Raw genomic sequence first — 19,154 nt, 5'->3', positions numbered from 1 at the left:
TGGGAGTCCTTCCATTTATCAAGGTTGTCTTCCCAGAATAAAAATTCCCCTTAGGTACTCTGCCTTTTGGCACTCCTTGTTCCTGGGCCGTGGCTTGGCTAGTTCCTCGCTGGGTTGGCAAATACCGGTAGAAGTCCCAGCAATGCCCCAATGCATTCAAGAGGTGCAACTGGTTAATCATTGGGTGGTGGCAGCAAGTTGTTTTGGTGGCAGCAAGTTGTGGTTTCAAGAGGTCTCATCCAGCTCAGCAGGACCATAAAGAACTTTCACACTCCTGCTGCTATTTGGGAGACCCCAGTCCCTGCCCTGACTGTGAAGATGGTGGTGATCATGGCTAAAGATACAGTTTGTATCTCTAGCTCCTGGGCACACTGGCAGGATACAGACCTCCCATTTGGGGCGACCTGCAGCCGCTCCATTGAAGCACGGATTGGGGCCAGGGCAGCCACAGCGGCAGCCCAAAAGCCCCAATCCGGCGCTTTTCGGGACCAGGAAGAAGCGGCAAAATGCTCCCTGGTCCAGAAAAGGGGTGTCCTTGGGGCTTCATGCCCCTGAACACCCTAGGAGCAGCCTGGGAGCTGCTGCCAGGAGGGAAAGGGCCCGCTCGACCCCTTTCTCCTGGCTTCATTCCCACAGCCATTTGGTTTGGTGGCTGTGAGAACGAGGCGTTCCCCTAGAAGGAGCTCCGTTTTGGAGTTCCTTCCTGTACCGTACCTAGGCCGCCGTAAGCGGCTTGGGATGACGCAAGGGCGTCACATTCGTGCTGTTCCATTTGGAGGCGGCACGCATGTGTGTCGTAATCATGGCGGCCCCCATGTGGATAGGAAGCCACCATGATTGGGCCTTTGTCACATGCTAGGGTTAGGCCTCATGTGGGCGGAGTGCCCTGAGGCAACCCTAGCATGTAACAAGGACGTCCCGTAAGACCTGTCTGGAAAGGGCCTAAGTTATGACCTGATGGTGACTTATAAAAGGCAAATGGCTGGACAGCTACCTGCTGGGGATGCTCTACCTGAAGATCCTTCGCTCAACAGGGGGTTGGACTCAATGGCCCATGAAGCCCCTTCCAATGCTAGGATGCTATGACTCTATCATGACAGTATTCAGAGCGAGTCCAAAACTGAAGTCCACTGAGCAGATCTCTATCAACAAGTGAGATTCTTTCTACCACAAGAAAAGCTTCTGTAAAGCTATTGGGACTTCATTGCTCATTCATATATTTTGGTGCATCTTCAGGTTGTTTCTGCCATATGGAGAGAAAACCCTGTGACAGGCCCTGGTGAAAATAATATCATTATAATATTATATGTAAAATACTACTACCACTACTACCAAATACTACTATTACTAGCATGGAGAAGAGACAGTTAATATATGATAGCCCTGTCATACTGAGGATGGATCAAGCTTGTTTGCTTCTGCTCCAGCGAAAAGACATGGAATAAGAGATGCAAGCTACAAGAAACGAGTTTCCACCTCAACATTAAGAGGAACTTCCTGACAGTAAGAGTTGTTCAACATTGGGACACTCCTTGGGTGTGGTAAAGTCTCCTTCTTTGGAGGTTTTTAAACAGAGGCTGAATGGCCATCTATCAGGTGTGCTTTCATGGTGAGGTCCTGCATGGCAGGGGGTGGACTGAATGGCCCTTGTGGTCTCTTCCAGCTCTAGGAGTCTATAATTCTATGATACTACTACTATTACTACATACTACTAAATACTAATACCAACTATACTTAAAGTAGTATAATATCATTAAATATCAATGACAATATCTCAGAACATATCTTTCAAATAAGAGAGACCTAGGCCACAATCCTGCAGAGGGTGGTGGGGTATAATGTTCCACCCAAGTGGACCTATACCTGTCTGTCCTCTCACTCCCTTAACACCCACTTGTGTCTTGCTGCCACTCCTCACTGGCCATATTTTGGCCAGTAGAGATCAGGGGCAGCCAAAAGCATATGTGTATGTCCAGTGGCATCACTGAGGTGTGTACAGGGGGTGCAATCTGCATTGGAAGACACTCCAGAGGAGGGGTGACTCCCAGTTAAGTCCTGCTCTCCCTTTGATGCAGGAGTGGTGAACATGAGGACCTCCTGGCTGCTCCGTCACTGGGCTTTATAATAATACATTTTATTTATAGACTGCTATTCCGCGATGATCATAGCGGTGTACAGTAAAATCATAATATAATACAAAATACAGTTAAAGGAGGGAGAAGTCTCGTCCTTCAGGCAGACCTTGATGTTGCTGGGTCTGCCTGATCGCTCCCTCTGAGGCCGAGATGACAGTTGAGGAGGGAGGGGCCTCATCCTTCAGGCAGACCTTGATGTTGCTGGGTCTGCCTGATGGCTCCCTCAGAGGCCGAGATGAGGCTCTCCCTCCCTCCTTTATCCCTAGGGAGGAAGCCTGATGACAGAGCAACAGGGGTAAATGTGAAGCCTTCCCAGGTGATACCCCAGTTCATGACAGCGCTATGTTTCTATAGACGTACACACAATCATAGAATCATAGAATCGTAGAGTTGGAAGAGACCACTAGGGCCATCCAGTCCAACCCCCTGCCATGCAGGAAATCCAAATCAAAGCATCCCTGACAGATGGCCATCCAGCCTCTGTTTAAAGACCTCCAAGGAAGGAGACTCTATCACCCTTCGAGGGAGTGCATTCCACTGTCGAACAGCCCTTACTGTCAGGAAGTTCCTCCTAATGTTCAGGTGGAATCTTTTTTCCTGTAGCTTGCATCCATTGTTCCGGGTCCTGTTCTCTGGAGCAGCAGAAAACAAGCTTGCTCCCTCCTCAATATGACATCTTTTCAAATATTTAAACAGGGCTATCATATCACCTCTTAACCTTCTTTTCTCCAGGCTAAACATCCCCAGCTCCCTAAGTCGTTCCTCATAGGGCACTCAGGGTTCCAGGGACCAGACTCTCCTCCACAAAAAGGAGGACATATTCCAGCGTCGCCCCTGCCCTTTGGAATATGCTGCCCACAGAGCTCCGCTCGGCCACCTCCCTAGCTCAGTTTAGAAGGGACTTGAAAACCTTCCTATTTCGAGCTGCATTCCCCAAATGAGTTCCTGATGGCCTTCCTCCCTCTATGGTCGGCAAGATGGCTGGCTGATGGGGTTTTGACTTGTTTTTAATATGTGTATATTATTGTATTGTGTTTGATTTTATTGTAATGTTCACCGCCCTGATCGATGGAAGGGCGGTATATAAATAAAATTTTTATTATTATTATTTATGGTTTCCAGACCCTTCACCATTTTTGTCGCCCTCCTTTGGACACGCTCCAGTTTCTCAATGTCCTTTCTGAATTGTGGCGCCCAGAACTGGACACAATATTCTAGGTGGGGCCTGACCAGAGCAGAATACAGTGGCACTATTACTTCTCTTGATCTAGACACTATACTTCTATTGATGCAGCCTAAAATAGCATTGGCCTTTTTAGCTGCCGCATCACACTGTTCACTCATGTTCAACTTGTGGTCTACTTGGACTCCTAGATCCCTTTCACACGTAGTTTCATTCAGCCAGGTGTCACCCATCCTATATCTGTGCATTTTATTTTTCCGCCCTAAGTGCAATACCTTACATTTCTCTGTGTTGAATTTCATTTTGTTAGCTTTGGCCCAGCTTTCTAGTCTATTCAGGTCATTTTGAATCTTCATCCTGTCCTCTGGAGTATTAGCTATTCCCCCTAATTTGGTGTCATCTGCAAATTTGATAAGTATGCTCCCAATTCTGTCATCCAGGTCATTGATAAAGATGTTGAATAGCACTGGGCCCAGGACAGAGCCCTGTGGGACCCCATTGGTCACTTCTCTCCAGGATGAAAAGGAGCCATTGTTGAGCACCCTTTGGGTTCGGCCGGTCAACCAATTACAGATCCATTTAACAGTTCCTTTGTCTAGCCCACATTTTACCAGCTTGTTTGCAAGTATGTCATGGGAAACCTTGTCAAAGGCCTTAGTGAAATCAAGATATACTATATCCACAGCATTCCATCTACCAAGCTGGTCATTTTATCAAAGAAAGAGATTAGGTTTGTCTGGCATGACTTATTGTGATTATGGCATTGCCTGTTTAATGTTCTGCTCCAGAATCTTTCCTAGTACTGATGTCAGACTAACTGGACGATAATTGTTGGGATCCTCTTTTTTCCCCTTTTTGAAGATGGGAACAACGTTTGCCCTCCTCCAGTCTGCTGGGATCTCTCCTGTTTTCCAGGAGTTTTCAAAGATTATTGCCAATGGCTCCGATATTACATTTGCCAGTTCTTTTAATACCCTTGGATGGAGTTCATCTGGTCCCGGAGACTTAAATTCATTTAGATTAATAAGGTGTTCCTCTACTATCTCTTTACTTATTCTGTGCTGAAATTCCCCTATTCTGTCCTCTGCTCCATTATCCTCAGGTTGAGCACCTTTTGCCTTTTCTGAGAAGACTGAGGCAAAGAAGGTGTTGAGTAATTCTGCCTTTTCTCTGTCTTCTGTTAGCATTTTGCCATCTTCTCCACGCAGTGGCCCTATCGTTTCCTTCTTCTTCCTTTTGCTGCGGACATATCCAAAAAAGCCCTTTTTGTTGTTCTTAACCTCTCTAGCAAGCCTGAGTTCATTCTGTGCTTTAGCTTTTCTGACTTTACCCCTACACATGCCTGCTATTTCTTTGAATTCCTTTTTTGTGATTTCCCCCTTTTTCCATTTCTTATACATGTTCTGTTTCAAACTTAGCTCGGCTGAAAGTTCCTTAGTCATCCATCCTTGTTTCTTGAGACACCTCCCGTTTTTCTTTCTCACTGGAATGGTTTGAAATTGTGCCTTCAGTATCTCTCTTTTGAGAAACTCCCATCCGTCCTGAACTCCTTTATCTTTTAGTATTTCTGACCATGGAATCGCCCTCAATACTTCTCTAAGTTTACTGAAATCCGCTCTCCTAAAGTCTAGGATGCGTGTCTGACTATGCCTGGCTTCTCCTTTCCACTGTATTACAAACTCCAGGAGAACATGGTCACTTCCACCTAATGATCCCACCACTTGCACCCCATTAACCAAGTCATCCTTGTTGGTTAGGATCAGATCTAAAATAGCTGACCCCCTTGTTGCCTCTTCCACCTTTTGGACCATGAAATTGTCTTCCAGGCAAGTGAGGAATTTGCTAGGCCTTGAGGATTTTGCTGAGTTTGACTTCTAGCAAATATCAGGATAGTTGAAGTCGCCCATCACTACTACATCTCTCTTTTCTGAGTGTGTGGTCATCTGTTCTAGAAAGATATCATCCAATTCCTCAGTCTGACTTGGGGGTCTGTAGTAGACTCCCACCGTAACATCCTTGTTGTTTCCCTCTCCTTTGATTCTTATCCAGATGCTCTCCACCTGGCTTCCAGGATTGATGTCCTGGATCTCTTCACTGGTGTAAATATCTCTGACATATAGGGCTATTCCTCCTCCTTTCCTGTCTGGCCTATTTCTCTTAATAAGGTTATACCTCTCTATTTCCACATTCCAATCATGAGACTCATCCCACCAGGTTTCAGTGATGCCTATTATATCATATTTGCTTTGTTGTACTAGGAGTTCGAGTTCATCTTGCTTATTTCCCATGCTCTGTGCATTAGTGTAGAGACATCACAGACCATGTGTTCCCTTTACTTGCTGCTTGTGCAAGTTTTTTTGCCTCCCACTGTTGGGTCCTTGCACTTTTTTTCTTGTTTCCTCTATGTCAGTTTGACTATTTTCGCCATCCCTTTCGCCTTCCTTAATATTGTCTCCCTTCCCCTCGAAATTCAGTTTAAAGCTCTCCTGATCAAGTTCTTGAGACTGTTCGCAAAAACATTTCTTCCAACTGGCGTGAGATGCAACCCGTCTGTTGCAAGAAGTCCCTCCTCATGCAACCGCAGCCCATGATCGAAGAATCCAAATCCTTCTTGGCGGCACCATCTGCGAAGCCAGTTGTTCACATCTGCTATTTTCCTCTCCCTTCCTGGACCATGCCCTTCAACTGGCAGAAGAGACGAGATGACAACCTGTACATCCATTCCTTTCAGCTTCCTACCAAGCACCTCGTAATCCCTTTTGATGTTCTAAATGCTGTGTCTTGCAGTATCATTAGTTCCCACGTGGACCAAAAGGAAGGGGTATTTGTCAGTAGGCTTGACCAGTCTTGTCAGCCTCTCTGTCACATTATGGATCTTTGCCCCTGGAAGAAAACACACCTCTCGAGACATCTTGTCAGGCCTACAAATCACTGCTTCTGTACCCCTCAGCAAGGAGTCCCCCACTACGACCACACGCCTCCTCCGAGGCTTAGCAGCGACTGTTCCCTCGGGTGGGATTCTCAGGCTCCCCTGCTCTGTCCCTGAAGTCTGTCCATGCTGCTCTTCTTCATCCTCCTTGATAAGGGAAAGAGCTTTAAATCGATTCTCTAGCTGCAAGCTCCCAGAATAATCCCTTCTTGCCCCCAATACCTAACTCCCTCAGGCATTCCAGAAGGATACCATGATCAATGGTATCGAAAGCCGCTGAGATGTCCAAAAGCACTAACAGGGACACGCTTCCCCTGTCCATGACCAGATGGAGATCATCAACTAAGGCGACCATGGCAGTCTCAACTCCATAGCCTGCCCGGAAGCCGGTTTGAAATGGGTCCAGAAAATCCGTCTCATCCAAGATCGATTGAAGCTGGGAAGTGACCACTCTCTCGATCACCTTCCCCAAAAATGGCAGCAGCGATATAGGCCGGTAGTTATTATAAACCAGGGGGTCTAGAGAGGGGTTTTTTTTAGCAGGGCTTTAACCACTGCTAGTTTTAATTTAGATGGAAATTGTCCCTCTCTTAAAGATGTATTGATTATGCGGTGCAGCATAGTTAGCACCGCATCCCCCCCTGGGCCGCCAGCCATGAGGGACAGGGATCGAGAGAGCATGTCATCTTCCTAACACTTCGAAGGATCTTGTCCACTTCGTCGGTACTAACAAACTCAAAGTGATCCAGTATAATAGGGGCCACAGAAGCTCTGGACACCTCTCTAATAGATTCTGAAGAAATACTGGCGTCGAGATCAGCCCTTATCCGAGAGATTTTGTCTGCAAAGAAGTTATTAAATTTGTCACAGCAGGCTTTAGATGGTTCTAAAATAAGGTTCAGGGAAGGGGGCAGTTGTGTCAGCTCCCTCACTACCCTGAACAGCTCTGCCGGACGTGACTCCGCGGATGCAGTATGTGCAGCATAGAACGAATTCTTTGCTGCACTTATTGCCACTCCGTAGGCCTTCAAATGAGAGTCTAGGAGTGCCTTGTCAGCTAAGTGCTGGTGTCCTCGCCAGTCACACTCTAGTCGTTGCAGAACCCGCTTCCTTTCCCTGAGGTCTTCCGTATACCAGGGCTGTTTTTTGGAAGCAGGCCTGAGAGGACGCTTGGGAGCGATACTGTGTATAGCCCTGGAGAGATCAGTATCCCAGATGTTAATCAGGGCATCAACAGAGTCACCGTCAGTTCCAGCCATATACCCCTCTAGGGCTTCTTGGAACCTTTTGGGTTCCATCAGCCTTCGAGGGTGTACCATCCTAATAGGTCCGCCACCCCCAGGGGGGCTAGAGGTAGAAGCCTTGATTCGAGCCTCAACCAGAAAATGATCCGTCCATGACAGGACAGAGATATTAGAGATCTCTGCCCACGGAGACTCCATGTCCATACTAAAGACCACATCGAGGGTATTACCAGCGCAATGCGTGGGCCCCGAGACCAACTGAGACATGCTCATGGCAGTCATGGTAGACATGAACTCCCGAGCCGCACCTGTTGGATTTTGACTGGCCTCGAAAGGGATGTTGAGGTCCCCAAGGACAAGAAGCCTTGGGGACTCCAACACCAGTTCCGAGACCAGCTGCGTCAGCTCAGCCAGGGAGTCTGTTAGCGCACGGGGTGGCCGGAGACAAGGGTTCTATTCCCACTCAGCCATGGAAACCCACTGGATGACCTTGGGCAAGTCATACACTCTCAGCTCTAGAAAACCACATGATAGGTTCACCTTAGGGTTGCCATAAGTTGGAAATGATTTGAAGGCATGGTATAGAGCGCCTAAAAATGGTGCCCTGCTGGCACCTGTTTTCTCTCCGCAGGGAAGCTGCAACCCCCAAACCGTGTGGCTTCCCTGTGGAGTAAAAAGAACCCATGAAAAGCGGATTCTTGCTACGCCGTGGCTGCCATTTTGACACCCTCATCAAATGCTAGGGTTGAGGGGCATCTGGAAGCACTGCCCCGAGGCAACCCTAGCAAGTGACGAGAGTGTCTTAAAGGGCTGTCTGTACCGGCCCAAAGGCACACAACAACAGTGTCATGCACAGGATGCCAGCCCAAGTCTAAGGCCCCATTCATACTGGGGTAAAAGACATGGAAGGAACTGGGATGATCCGGATGCCCCTCCCCCGAATCGCTCCGTTAGCAAGTGCCCACTACAAATTGAAATCGAATGCATTTTGACAGAAATCGAATGCATTCTGTAGATTGGCCGCTGCCAATCAAGCTATCGTCATGGTGACGTTTGCAGGGCATCGGGGAAAGTCTCCTCCCTTTTTAAAGAGCCAGGCACAGGGGTTTCAGCGGCTGAAGCAGAGAGAGAGATGCCTCTCTCTCTCTCTCTCTCTTTTTTAATAAACCTGTGGGCTTTTGGGTCAGATCTGCCCCTGTCCCAGGCAAAGGATGGGATTGCCATGCTTTTTTTTTTTTTTTTTTTTTTGCTTTTAAAAGCAACATTAGCTTTCCCTTTGCTTCCCTTGCTGTATCTGCTCAAGAAGAGAAATCATTCGCATGTTCGCTCAAAAAAAATAGTTAAAAATGTAACATCGATTGTTTGCAACATTTGTAGCTTCTCTCTCTGCAGAAAGCAAGGTGATCCAAGGATATAAAGTGCAAGCCTGGCTCCATCTGCCTCTGGAATAGAAACAATGCGCATATTTGCTCAAAAAAATTGTTAAAAATGTAACATTGATTGTTTGCAACATTTGTAGCTTCCCACCCTGCAAAAAGCAAGGAGATCCAAGGATATCCAAGTGCAAGCCTGGCTCCATCTGCCTCTGGAATAGAAACAATGCCTGACATGAGCTCCGTTCATGACCTGATTTTTTCCTCCTGCAAGGGAAGGAATGCCCAGCGAGCAGGGAAAAGAGGCTCCGAATGCCTTCCCTTGCTCCCTTCTTCCCAGGGCTCTTTCCTCCACCCCCTCCCCTCCGATGAGGGGAGGAAATGCCTTGCCCTTTGCCCACCCTCTGACCTAAAATCCCTCCCTCAATTTGCCTCGATCGTGATCGAGGCCAAGTTCTCATTCCCAGGACCCGGGGTTTTTAAAAAGAAATGGTATTTGCGCCGATTTCAAAAGACCTGCGCTAGGGGCCATTTACCACGGAACGGGTGTGCAAGCCCCAGATTCGCTTGTGTGAGATTCGGGGTGAGTAGGAACTTCACGTGATTGAATCGGTTTCAAAACCGATGTTTTTTGTAATGTGAATGAGCCCTAAGGTTCAAAACACACTGCAGCAATAATCCAGTTTGAGACTGCTTTAACTGCCCTGGCTCAGTGCTAGGGAATCTTGGGAACGGTATAGTGTGGCACCAGAGCTCTCTGACAGAGAAGGCTAAATGTCTCACAAAACTACAGTTCCCAGAATTCCCTTGCATTAAACCAGGGCAGTTAAAGTGGTCTCAGACTGGATTATTGCTGCAGTGTGTTTTGGACCTTAAAAAGAACATATTTCTCTACTTGAAAATTAAGGCTGGAATCCTGTTGGGGATTTATTTCTGTGGGAATTAGAATTGGGCAGGTCTGTAGTGGCTGCTATTATGTACTAAGTAGGAGAGCCAATGAAGTGACTGATGCATATTGGGACCAGTACACAGTGGGCCCGATACACATCACAATCAATGTCTTCAGTCCCACTATACACTGGTCTAGGGAGTGCCAAGGCACATCAGAATAAAGAAGTGATCCATATTTTCTCCCCAGTTCTTTGTCCGTAATACCCAGCAAAAATATTTCTGGTAACAGTACCTTTAAAATCTACCTTTAAAACTTTTGGGGATTAACATATAAATTTTAGACCAGTAACTTTTTGCCTTCTTACAAATTCGCCACATATGAAAAAACGAGTTCTCCCTATCTTGACATTCGCAATATTGGTTTTAAACATTTTCAACAACTTACTTGGAGTTAGATACCACCTATAGATCATCTTATGCAGGTTTTTTTTTTTAAATCATTGCCCAAAGTAAATTTTATGTCTTTAGACCACATTTCCCCCTATTTTTTTCCCCATATGAACATTATGTCCAAAATTTTGGGCTCATCTTATCATGTACCCTTTTACAGATTCATCTTCTGTCTCTATTTTCAGAAACTATTTAAATACTTTTCAAATGTTATTATGAATTTAATAAGTAATACATAGATAATGTTGAAGGGGATGCTCCTGAGATTTCTTCCCTTTACCATGAGAACTTGAGAATGGAGCCCAATCCTTAGGGTCAGGGCCAGGCTCTGAAAGGATCCCTACTAGCAGGGGCTAATGGGAATTAGAGTCCCACTACATCTAGAGGTTTCCCCATGTCTGGTCTACTGGTCTTGGAGAAGATTCCTTACTGGTGGGACAGGTGGAGGAAACTTCTTTCTCAGGTGTATCTGAGGTTTCATCCTATATATTGAATTGTTCTTCGGCCTCTGAATGGTGCTGGTTTTGCTTCCGCATAGACCCATCCTGCCCTGAAAGAAACGCAAACAAGATTGCTTTAGAACAGACTTCTGTGATGAGTTTGCTAGGCATGGCTATTTAGACGTGTGCTTTTTCTAAGCTAAAACAGATGTTTCGGAAAATGTCACATTTTGCCATTCAAATTTACCACATGACATTGTACTTCAAAATACTAACCCTTTCTCTTTATTTAGTCTTATTTTTATTGGATGTCACTTCTGAACTTTTCTAAATTGCTTACTGTCAAAGGTAAAATAAAGTAGACGGGGAGACTGGTGGCTTCTATATTACTTGGGCAATTTAATTCACTCTGGGCTATAGTTGGAACTTGAAAGGAAATATCCAGGGTGGCTAAACTTGCCAGGCATCCTGGTAATCCACGATGATGTTGTACATTAGACTTACAATCTCATAACTGGATTTTGTAGCACCTTTGAGACTAACTGAAAGAAAGAAGCTGGCAGCACAAGCTTTTGTATACTTCAGTCTACTTTCTCAGATGCATGGAGTGGAGGATCCAGGGACAGACTTATATAAGCAGGCTATATGTGAGAAAAGCAATAGAAATGCAACATTTGTGGGTATGGAGATGAGATGACAAATTCAGATTTAATGATGGTCAATGGGAGACAAAAGGACTGGATAGAGAGGGCGGGCTGGAGACACCCGTTTTTGCTCCAGAGGGAGCACGCAGCAACCAAACCAACCAACCCCACGTCCTTGTTGACCTGCCTCCCCTTCCCTCTTTTCTCCCTCTTTATGTTTTTATGACAGCAGGGAGCGATGGGGATCTTGGAATTTTTAATGCATTTATCTTTTAACTGTATCTTTTTTCACTGCTTGGATTCCTTAAGATTAAGCATAATACAAATTGTTATTGTTATTATTATTATTATTCCTCTTAGGCTGTGAGTGGGAAGTGCGCAATGTCAGTCACTGCCTTTCCATGGCTGAGCAGGGATTTGAAGCCTGGTTCTCCGGAGTCCTATGATTAATGCAGTTTGATACTGCTTTAGCTGTGGAATTCTGGGATTTGTAGTTTTGTGAGTTATTTAGCATCTTCTCTGTCAGATAGCTCTGGAGCTCAAACAAGCTACAAATCCTAGGATTCCATAACACTGAGCCATGACAATTAAAATGGTGTAAAATTGCATTAATTCTGCAACTCTGAAACCATTGCACCATCCTGGATCTAGATGAGGTTTGTTGTTATTCTTGTTCCAATTTGGTTCCGACTTTCAGAAACCTTAAGTTGAGCCTATCATGAGGTTTTCTTGGCAGGTTTCTTCAGAGGAGGTTTGCCATTGCCATCCTCTGAGGATGAGAGAGGTTGACTTGCCCAGGGTCACCCAGTGAGTTTCCATGGCCAAGCCAGGATTCGAACCCTGGCCTCCAGAGTCAACACTCAAACCACTACACTATGCTGGCTCTCTAAATAGGCTTCACATACCACCAAACAAACCTGACTTTGAGGTGTCCCATGAGGAGCTGAGGTATTTCTGCCTTCTGCTATAATAAAACAACCGCTCTCGGATTTGCCATCGCATCAACTAGCATCACAACATTTTCCACTTGTGTATCAATTAGGGGGCTGGGCATATGAGATTTTTGTTGCTGATGGGAAAGAAAATTAAAAAACCACCCGGTTTGATCATCAGATAACTCCAGCCTGGTTTCGTAAAAAGAAGGCAAAGAATAGATACTGCTATCTGCAGGATTTTGTACAAGCCAAAATCAGGTGACTGGGTGACCCAGCTAGAAAAGCAAAGAAGTAACCTTGATGGGAGAGCCAGTGTGGTATAGTTGTTTGAACATTGGGCAATGACTCCGGGGATCAGGGTTCGAATCCCTGCTCTGCCATGAAAACCCACTGGGTGACCTTGGGCCAGTCACACTCTCTCAACCTCAGAAGATGGAAATGGCAAACTCCCTCTGAAGAAACTCTGTGATAGAATCATAGAGTTGGAAGAGAACACCAAAGCCATCCAGTCCAACCCACTTCTGCCATGCAGGAAATCCCAATCAAAGCATCCCTGACAGATGGCCATCCAGACTCTGTTTAAAGACCTCCAAAGAAGGAGGCTCCATAAGTTGGAAACGACTTGAAGGCACCACCACCCCCCCCCCACACACACACACACACCATGGATAGGAGCTATTGACTTCCTTTTATTGTCTTTCTTATTATCAATCAGCCAAGATCCACTAAGACCTTGATGGTCCTTTTTGGATACCCCCTTGATTCTCCCTCAATAGGGCTGCCAGGTTAGTATCATTTAGGGTTGCCAGCTTTTGCATTTTAAAAAAGTAATGCCCAGGAGCACGCTTACTTCTTTTCCTGAGGTATACTTGTAGGCTGCATCTGCACTGCAGAATGGACACAGCTTGGCACTGCTTCAACTGCCATTGCTCAGTGCTATGGGATTCTAGGATTTGTCATTCTGTGAGCTATTTAGCCTTCAATGTCGGCAAGCGCTGGTGTCACAACACACTACAAATCCCAGGATTCCATAGGATGGAGCCATGGCAGTTAAAGCAGTGTCAAACTGCATTAATTCTTCCATGTGACAGCAGCTGTAATCTCTCATTAATATATATAGCAAAGAAAAGAAACACACAGACATCAGCATTGATATACCAGAATAAAATGTAACTGGTTCTTCATACAACAACCAGCAGAAAAGTCATCAAAATGCTAAAAGTCGTTCTCTCTCTATGTTTGGTTTTTTTGAGGTTTTTAAAAACTAGAAATCTCCAAATTCCTCAGTGTTCATGCTGGCTGAGATATTCTGGAATATATCGTTCATTCAGTAACTACTGTAAAGTTGTACAAAAAATAGAATTGTCATTTTTTAGCTGTTTTAATTTTTTAATTCTGTTTTTGAGGCCTTCCAGATTTTTTTTTTTAAAAATAACAACACACAAATAGAATCCACAATTCGTCCTACTAATAATACACCCACAAATACACCCTTTCCTTGTTTTGCTGGCCAAGTTTCTTATAATGATCTACCATGTATGCTCCTTAAAAAAAATATTTTGGAAGCACTAGCTGCAAGTTGCACAATCTTGTATTAAGTGAAGCTCAAGCCAAACATCCAGAATGTGGTACATTTTTTATATATTAATGAGAATGGCGAAGAATGACACACTCCAGGAGGTATTCATGAATGTTCTGCTAAAAAGAGATATATAATTTCTGAATGTGAATAAACGAATAGTTAACATTCACAATTAGTAATTTTTAGCATAAACTTTCTCTGTGTCTGATTAAATGATTAATTCCAGGAAGCGTATCCTTAAAATGCCTTCTTCTCAGTTATGTTCAAAGGTGCTATTGAACTCCTTTGCGTCTTTTTATGCTAAAACAGACTAAAATGGCTGTCTCGTGGAATACCCATATTTATATTATCCTTGATATTTTATCCTTTAGGATATCCTTGACTTGGGTTCTTGACATTCCCAAGATCTACCTGGGATCATCAATTATTCACCAGTTTCAGATGTTTAAAATTACCGGTGTAGGCTCTTTAGGTTATCAAACTGAAAACCATGCCCTATGAGGAATGCCTTAGGGAGCTGGATATGTTTTGCCTGGAGAACAGAGAAGGTTAAGAGGGGACATGATAGCCATGATTAAATATTTGAAAGGTTTAAATAAATAATTTTAAATGTTATACTGTTTAATACTGTCTTAAGGGGGGGAGGGATAAAGTGTTTTTAATTGTCATATTTTATATTTTACTGTTGTTAACCGCCCGGATTGGTTTGCCAGAGGGCGGTATACAAATTATTATTATTATTATTATTATTATTATTATTATTATAAAATTAAGCCATGTTTAAATATTGAAGAAGGAGCAAGCTTGTTTTCTGCTGCCCCAGAGAATAGGACACAGAGCAATGGATGCAAGCTACAGGAAAATAAAAATAAAACATATTATTATTATATTATTATTAAAAGAGATTCCACTTAAACATTAGGAAGAACTTTCTGATGTCAAGAGCTGTTCAACTGCAGAATATGCTGCCTCAGAGAATGGTGGAGTCTCGTTCTTGGAGGTTTTTAAACAGATGCTGGATAGCCATCTGTCAGGAAGGCTTTGATTGTGTTTTTCTGAAAGGCAAAATAAGGTTGGACTGGGTCTCTTCCAACCTGGAATATTGTGTCCAGTTCTGGGCACCACAATTCAAAAAGAATGTTGAGAAACTGGAGTGTGTCCAAAGGAGGGCGACTAAAATGGTGAGGGGGTCTTGAAACCATGCCCTATGAGGAACGACTCAGGGAGCTGGGGATGTTTAGCCCGGAGAAGAGACGGTTAAGAGGTGATATGATAGCCAGTGGATGGCCTTGGATGGCCTTGAGCTAGCCATACTTGAAGGGATGTCACATTGAGGAGGGAGCAAGCTTGTTTTCTGCTGCTCCAGAGAACAGGACCCAGAACAATGGATGCAAGCTCTAGAAACAGAGATTCCACCTCAACATTAGGAGGAACTTCTTGATAGTAAGAGCTTTTTGACAGTGGGACACATTCCCATGGAGTCTGGTGGAGTCTCCTTCCTTGGAGGTCTTTAAGCAGAGTCTGGATGGCCATCTGTCGGGGATCCTTTGATTGAGATTTCCTTCATGGCAGAATGGGGTTGGACTGGATGGCCTTTGTGGTCTCTTTCAACTCTACGATTCTATGATTCTATGATTCTATTCTTCTATGCTAGATCAAAGCCCATCTAAGATATTTTGCAGTCCAAATTGCAACCCCTTCCACCACAAAATCAAGATGCATAATAACCAGGACCAACCAATTTTCGTCTTAACCCTAACTCCAAAAGCATGTTTACAGTAAAAACTGAGTAATCGCAATTCAGTTAATGAGCCTTATGCTTCTCTTTCAAGACCGCCAATACCTGCCACCTTAGGCAGATGCCACACTGTGGCTAATGGTAGGGCTGACTGCAACAGAAGCCAAGTTAGCCAGAATTATCTCCATAAAATGGACAAATGTAGGGGTAGCCATGAGCATTGCCTCCTAAATAATAATAATAGTAATAGTAATAATAATAATAATAATAATAATAATAATAATAATAATAACGGTTGCCCTTCAGTGAAATGTTAGAGAGACAGCATGCTGTAGTGGTTTGAGGCTGGGACTTTGGAAGACCAGGGTTTGAATCCTGGTCAGTCTTGGAAACCCAGTGGATGGCCTTGGACTAGTCATACTCTGTCAGCCTTAGAGGAAGGCAATGACAAACCCCTTGCAAACACATCATGCCAAGAAAACTTCATGATAGCTTTGCGACAAATCAAAAATGACTTGAAAGTACAAAACAACACAAATGAAATTTTCCTCCAGTCCCCAAATTTGTAATATTGTAGTAACCCAAAACTCCATTACTAATAGGAATACATGTTTCTAAAAGACATAAGGGAAGAGAGAGAAAGAGAGAGTAGAAGAGAAAGAATGAATGAATTTACATTACCTGCTGATGAAGTTCAAAGTCCCAAAATATGTTCAAGAGATGGAAGAATGCATACAGATGGAATTCAATGCAACTTTATTGGAAGTGAATTGTTTCTAGGTTTGTTGTCATTGTCACTGTTGTGTACCTTCAAGTCATTTCTAATTTGGCACTCCAAATAGTTATCTGATTCTTATGGTTAGCAGAGGACGTATCTACATTGTCGTTATCATGTGTCTTCACGTTGTTTCCAACTTATTGTGACCCTAAGGCAAACGTATTACAGGGTTTTCTTGGCAAGATTTGTTCAGAGAAGGGTGCTGCCTTTGCTTCACTCTGGGGCTGAGAAAGTGTGACTTGCCCTATCTTTTAACTGTTTTAATTAATTTTAACTTGAATTTGTAATTTGATTATCCTTTTCTTGAATTTGTAATTTAAGTGTTATACTTTATGTTGGGGATGGGTTGGGGATTGTGAAATTTTATGACCTACTGTATTGTGTATTTTTATTATTTTTATTGTAACCCGCCTTGATCCACAGGGAGAGGCAGGCTAATTATTAATTAATTAATTAATTAATTAATTAATTCCCAATGTCACCCAGTGGGTTTGCATAGCCACAGGGATTCTTTGTCCCTTGAAATCCTAGTTCAGTACTCAAACCACCAAACATTGTAAAGAAATGAAAAACATGTATTATCTTACTCAGCCCTTTGAAAATGTAAAGCAAGGAACATCATGTGCATCATTCTGGCTCCTATTACATTCTGTCCCACTCCCACAACTGTATAAATACGCTTTATACCTGAGGCTGAAATATAATTTTGTACTGCAGCTGAAGAATTGGGTTTACGTCCATGAAAGTTCATGCTAAAATAAAATCCAGCTAGTCTTAAAGGTGCTGCCACATTCTTTTTTTTCCTCCCTCTCCTTTCCTCCTTTTTTACATGACACACTGGCTCTTTCCCCAAGTACTTGGTCTAAATACACTGAAAGTACCAGATCCCATCTGATTTAGGAAGTTAAGCAGGGGCAGACCTAGTTAGCACTAGGATGGGAGATCAGCCAGGAATCTCAAGTGCTGTAGGTTACATTTCAGAGAAAGAAATCAGCAAAACCACCTCTGAGTATCCCTTGCCTAAGAAAACCCTATGAAATTAATGAGGTCACCAAAAGTTGACAGTTGATTTGAAGGCACATACACACACAGAGACATTTTGGGACTCTTTTGGCTGTTACAATCATTTCCATTTTTACAGACAGAAAATAAAAGGCCGAGGCAATGATGTGAAACAAGGTCATATATTAAGGCAATAGCTGAGCTGATTCCCGAATACTGAATCTACTCTTGAATCCAAGTCCCCGGCTGCTAGCCCTCGCTTGATGCTGTCATGCACCACATTTGAGAAAAGCCAACATTAATGGTTTGCCGCTTTGCATTGAGTTCAGTTTCTCACCTTGGAGTATTCCTTGCAGATATGGGTCAAAACATCTCCCTTGAAATCTCAGAAGCCCTCCAGGGCAACCAAAGAAGAAAAAAGACTTGGAGTGTTCTTCGAGTGACAGTATCAATAAAGAGTTTTAATCTGCCAAACTTACCCGCCTACAGAAATGCTCTAATAAAGCTTTGTCAGTTTGACTTCTCTTCGTGGTTTCCTGCCGACAACATCAGAACAGTAAACTGGGAGAGGGGCTGGTCCACTCTTAGAGTCCAGGGGCCAATAACTTGGCAATCAAGTTCCTTCTGAGCTAATGTTAGACTTGTGGCCACTTCAGTGGAAAACAAAGCTTGCCCACAAAGCCTCAATGGACTAAAACAAGCTGCTTTCATGTTTACAACTTTTGTAACTGTTCACAGCTATTTTTAACTTCTCTGTGTTGACTTCTGTTCACCACTTTCTTTGACACCCCACCCCAAAATTACACCAGGATCTTATTGATAGATCCAACCAGAGCAGACCTACTGAATCAATTTTTGTATGGTGAGTTTACATTTATGTAGAGCCCGTTGAATCCATGGGTCTATTTGAGTTGCAAGAGCTGTGCCATACTAGTGGCAGCCATCTTAGCCAGTTCTGGGGTAATTCAAACTAAGCAGAGATAAATTTCAGTTTGCAAAACTACTAGGTTAATTTACCCTATATACTCAACTATAAACTGACCTCATGTATAAGTCGCGGTCAGGTTTTGGGGCCAAAATTATGGATTTTGCCATGACCCATGGATGGGTTGAGGGCAAAACTTGGAGGCTCCTTCAGTGTATGTATGTGTGCATACGGCAAGAGAGATTCTATTGCTGATTTTTGCTTCATCGAAGCTTATCGCATGGACAAATAAACTGACTGCACCCAACAGGATGCAGCCGAGTTGTGGGATGCAGGCAGGAATTATCACACACAGTTCACCATCAGTTCCATTGGGCAAGTGCAGCCTGACTGCATCCTGGATCCCAGGCACGCTTCGGAGACTGCTTTTCAAAGCTGGGAGCTTTCTGACTTAAAAACGTGGTCTCCAAAGCATGCCTGGGACCCGGGATGCAGCCGCGCTGTATTTGCCCAGTGGAATTACATGCAATAATTCCCACCAGCATCTCACAGCGTCGCTGAATGCCACTGGGGTGCAGATGAGTTTTTTGTCCATACAATAAGCTCTATCATTTCAGCTTTCATTTCAGCCAGGCTCTTGGGTGGGAGAAGGACTCTTAAACAAACAGCAATATCAATCAATCACCCAGGACTCTTTCTGCTTGGCTCAAGAGAGAAAGTCACTGCATGGGGAAATCTGAAAGAGCTGCTATCACATTACCAAAGTGACCCATAAATAAGTTGACCTGGGAATTTTGGATCAATTTTTGGACATATATTTTTAGACTTGTAGATGAGTATATACAGTAATATACATTCCAACCCCCAAGAAAGGGGCCACCAGAGATTACAATAACTCCTGCAAG

General features: G+C 43.9%; 1 protein-coding gene across 1 annotated transcript in view; it reads right to left on the bottom strand.

The window, feature by feature from the left end:
• BLK (BLK proto-oncogene, Src family tyrosine kinase) overlaps positions 1-17,787 on the bottom strand; it is a 45,701-nt gene extending 27,914 nt beyond the window's left edge. The window contains exons 1-2 of the mRNA XM_042446974.1: positions 17,662-17,787; positions 10,636-10,755 (exon numbers count right to left, since the gene is read on the bottom strand). Coding sequence (XP_042302908.1) covers positions 10,636-10,749 — 114 coding nt within the window. The 5' untranslated portion in view covers positions 10,750-10,755; positions 17,662-17,787. The remainder of the gene's footprint in view (positions 1-10,635; positions 10,756-17,661) is intronic.
• Between the last annotated feature and the right edge of the window lie 1,367 nt (positions 17,788-19,154).

This window comes from Sceloporus undulatus, chromosome 1 (assembly GCF_019175285.1).
Source record: "Sceloporus undulatus isolate JIND9_A2432 ecotype Alabama chromosome 1, SceUnd_v1.1, whole genome shotgun sequence".
In the NCBI taxonomy this organism is placed as follows: Eukaryota; Metazoa; Chordata; class Lepidosauria; order Squamata; family Phrynosomatidae; genus Sceloporus; species Sceloporus undulatus.
This window is presented reverse-complemented; position numbering and strand designations above follow the sequence as displayed.